Source organism: Poecilia reticulata, linkage group LG20 (genome assembly GCF_000633615.1).
Source record: "Poecilia reticulata strain Guanapo linkage group LG20, Guppy_female_1.0+MT, whole genome shotgun sequence".
NCBI lineage: Eukaryota > Metazoa > Chordata > Actinopteri > Cyprinodontiformes > Poeciliidae > Poecilia > Poecilia reticulata.
Genome location: NC_024350.1, coordinates 24,192,185 through 24,196,540, shown reverse-complemented (window position 1 = coordinate 24,196,540; position 4,356 = coordinate 24,192,185). Strand labels below are relative to the sequence as shown.

The following is a 4,356-nucleotide window of genomic DNA, read 5'->3' as shown; positions in this document are numbered from 1 at the left end:
TATATACACTCAGAGTTTGTGTTTGAACCTTCATATCATATCACAGTTGAAGCTAGAGGTTTGCATAAAGATATAGCATGTTTTTCTCATAATCTGGCATTAAATTAAACTGAACCCATCGTGTTTTAAGTCCATTTTGATTACAAAAATTATTTACATTTGCTAAATGTCAGAATAATCAGTCTTGCAAGTTCCCATTTTTTTTTCTTTCAAATGTAACAATCAACATTATGACCAGAAAATTTGAAGTTGCTTTTGGAGTTATGGTTTCTTCCTCAAAGAGTAGTCTTTGCTTTTTGCCTGGGAGTTAAGTACATTTCACAACACATCATATTCATCTCTGGGACACAGCTTACCAATTCCCTCCCTAATATCTTGGCTTATTTTGATGATGCTACACAAGCAGCACGTTTGAGGTGTTACTTTGAAATGCGTCTTGAGGTTCTGTAATCAAACCTGACAATGAAAAACAACACATCAAGTCCCTTGTGGTGATCGGTGCTTATATAATTATTTTTTTAGAGAGCACTAAATAGAGTTCAGCTTTCTCTACATTTTAAAAGTTACTTCAGTAAAGTTATATTTAATAATATTGCACCAAAATCATATGTTTAATGAAATAACACAAGATGGATAATCTAGGGTTCACAATAAGATTTGTGGTTTTATTAACAATAATGGGTTGATGTGTTTAATGCTGAGATAGACTGAACATTTTTACCACCATAGGAATTAATTTACTATATTGCTTTGTTAACTAGAGAAGCATTTACACACGTGATGACTTGTTTGCTCCTTGACGTTAGCATCAAACATTTAGTTTTTTCCCAGGTGAATTTCATATATTGTCCTTAACCGTACTCAATTCCTGCAGTTATCCATTTTTATTTCAAGAGCCTGCAACATCTACCCTTTGTCTTTCCTGATAAACCTGGGTCGCACAAAGAAGATTTCCCGCAACTTCCAACACTTCATGGTGTTTGCAGGTACTGTTTTCCTCAACTTCTAATCATCACTAAGCCTTCAGCATTGATACAGTTGGGATTGCTGGAGTGATAAAAGTTGGATTTCCAATCCTTTTTTTCTGCAAGTTTTGAAAAAAGAAAACTTTCCCATTTCATTCATCCCATCATTTAGGGCCTGCAGCTATTATTGTTCGTGAGGACGATAAGGGAAGGTGTCTCTTGTGGAACGAGTGTAACACAATGTCTTGATGAAGTTAGTTTGACAGTCACAAACGCCAGCACCTACTTAAAGCCTTTAATATTTCATTACTTTTTGCTCCTGAGAGCAGTTCTGCTTAAACGGATATATTCAGAATCACCAATGTTTTTATTTTTCACTCTTACCCTGTTAGTTTATGTTTAAAGTGATGTAAATAAATCATTACCTTTATATAGGTGTGTTTGACAGTAATATTTCAAATGCTTTACAGTTAAAAGACTAGGGAAAGGGAAAGAAATGTTTTATAGAAAGTAATACACCATCATGTACTGTATGTTTGCAGGTCTGACCTACTTTACAGCTTATGTAAGAATGCTTCGTTATGAAAACCCCTTATCTTGCAGTTTTTTTTTTGTTTTTTTTTTATGTATCCACCAACATAAGCAACCAACACCTCCCCCATTTTTTCCCACGGAGGCCAATTAATTTCCATGGGACATTTCTTTGCTTTTACACTCTTCATCACGCAATCTAAACTATTTGTTGGCCAAATGGTTTATGGTGACAGTGATAGTCAGAGTGTAATCTGTTTCCCTTCTACGGCCTTATTATCTGGATGGCTTGCTGCCTTTTATGCACAATAGTTGTTTGATATATTTCTGGTAGTTTTACAGATGCCATTAACTCATATGTTTGCTCAAAAACAGATTTGTTTTCTATCTGTACCAAGGTTTAAGAGGGGCTGTTTCTTTTAGCCTGGCTGTAAGAGACACTTCAACAGAAGCACGACGCACCATCCTCACCACCACTCTGCTTCTGATTGGCTTCACCGTCTGGGTGCTGGGTGCAGCTGCCGATCCCCTGCTGGGCCATCTGAACCTCAGGTCAGTGTTTGCTGGCTATTTAAAGTCTGGTTCTGGTGTTGGATATCTGAATGTTTCTCTTGCTGAAAAAAAAACAAAACTATTGTATGGAGAAAAGCTAGATAAAAGTGGCGAATAATGGCGAAAATGTCCCGCAAAGGAAAAAAAACTGCTTTTCTCAACCAAATAAAGCAGAGTGATGATGCTTGGATTGATTTAATTGGGGTTGTCTTGTTGGTGCTGTGGTTTCGTTCCCTGTCTCAGCTCACAGAAAACCTTGCACAGTTGCATCAGCCTTCTGTTACCAACCCTTTCTGAAGGATTAAAAAAAAAAAAACACAAGCCATTGGCAAAGTTATGGTAAGAAATTAAGACAATTCTCTTACTGAAATCTTTGGCTTCCTACAAGGTTTTATCTGTTACTCTATCAAGACAAGACAAGTGTGTAGTCTGAATTAAACACATTAAATTACTTTTCAAGTGATTCAACTAATTATGAATTACTCATGGATCATTTTGAAAACTTACTGAGTTATTAACTAGAATAAGATCTTTCACTTTAAAAGGTCCATTTAACATGTATTAATGTGCATGTATTAATAAACAGTTTCCTGATCATAACTCCTCAGGGACATAAAAATAAATCAGCTGAAGACAATACAAGGTTGATCTTGAATACCAACTTGGCAAAAATATTAATTTAGCTCAAAGTAAAGTCATAGTGACCTGCAAAGACCTTGGCCAGAAGAGTGAAATGAGGTTAGTAACTTTCTTAACAGAAAGAGGAGCCTAACCTGTGTTGTGGAAGATTGTGTTTAATGTGCAGTATTGTATCAATTGCTTAAAAACAACCTTGATTCTTCTGTTATTTGTGGAGCTCTCCTAAGTTCCATTCTTGGGTCGATTTTATTCTAGACAGACATTTTTTATAGACTGTAGTGTAAGGAAATGTTACATTTCTTTGCCATGTAGACGAGGCTCAGACCTGTTTACTTTTGAATCACAGTTCTTTTTCTTTAAAACCACTGTATAACTGGGACTGTCTTTAATTTCCTCTATTTTAATGAGTGAAAAAAAAAACAGTAATTGTTTTTGGAGAAAGATGCAATTGCCCCACTCCTGATATAGAGGTAGTAACTTTCTGTTTCCTATTTTTTCCTTCCATTGGTGGCATGTGTAGCTCTGTGAAAAAGTGTTTACATATTTAGCCTGATTTTCTTGTTTATTAATCACACGTAGATGTTTCACCTCATCAAACTAAGTATAAAATCAAATGAGAAACAAATGGAAAATGCCATTTTAAATAGCGCTTTTGCATTTTTCCAATAATGCAACCAAAATTATTTCAAGAGTGTATGAATATTATTAAGTACTAATTAAATAATCATGTTAAAACGGCATTTGGTGTTACGCGGGTTAGCTGTTTTGGTAACACTTTATTTGAAGGGATGTGCATAAGACTGACATAACACTGTCATAAACATGACATAACATCGGTAAATAATGGCACTTTTAATGCAAAGTGCCTCTAAAAGTTGCATTAAAAGTCCATTAAAAATGCCAACTTTGCATGATTTTGTAAATTATGATAATTTAATGCAATGTTGGCATTTTTAATGGACTTTTAATGCAACTTTTAGAGGCACTTTGCATTAAAAGTGCCATTATTTACCGAATGACACTTCATGACAAGTATCATAAACATTCATAAAGACTTCTTTATGTTCATGACAGGTGTTATGTCATGTTTATGACAGTGTCATGTCAGTCTTATGCACATCCCTTCAAATAAAGTGTTACCAAAACAGCTAACCCGCGTAACACCAAATGCAGTTTTAACATGATTATTTAATTTAGTACTTAATAATATTCATACACTCTTGAAATAATTTTGGTTGTGTTATTGGAAAGCGCTATTTAAAATGGCATTTTCCATTTACTTCTCATTCGATTTTATAATTAGTTTGATGATGTGAAACATTTACATGTGATTAATAAACAAGAAAATCAGGCTAAATATGTAAACACTTTTTCACAGTGCTACACATGCCACCAATGGAAGGAAAAAATAGGACACACAAAGTTACTACCTCTATATCAGGAGTGGGGCAATTGCATCTTTCTCCAAAAACAATTACTGTTTTTTTTTTTCACTCATTAAAATAGAGGAAATTGAAGACAATCCCAGTTATACAGTGGTTTTAAAGAAAAAGAACTTCAAATAAAGAGTTACCGCTGTTTTAAATAAATAGTTGATCATTTCAAACATTAAAACATCAGTGAAAGGGGACATCCAGAGCCACTGCCTACATAAATGTGCATTATTTAC

General features: G+C 34.5%; 1 protein-coding gene across 2 annotated transcripts in view; it reads left to right on the top strand.

The window, feature by feature from the left end:
• Positions 1-4,356, top strand: part of LOC103456924 (sodium/hydrogen exchanger 9) — an 83,015-nt gene that overhangs the window by 36,317 nt on the left and 42,342 nt on the right. For both annotated transcript variants that reach the window (XM_008396808.2, XM_008396809.2), the window contains exons 11-12: positions 875-986; positions 1,895-2,048. In XM_008396808.2, the coding sequence (XP_008395030.1) occupies positions 875-986; positions 1,895-2,048 (266 nt within the window). The remainder of the gene's footprint in view (positions 1-874; positions 987-1,894; positions 2,049-4,356) is intronic.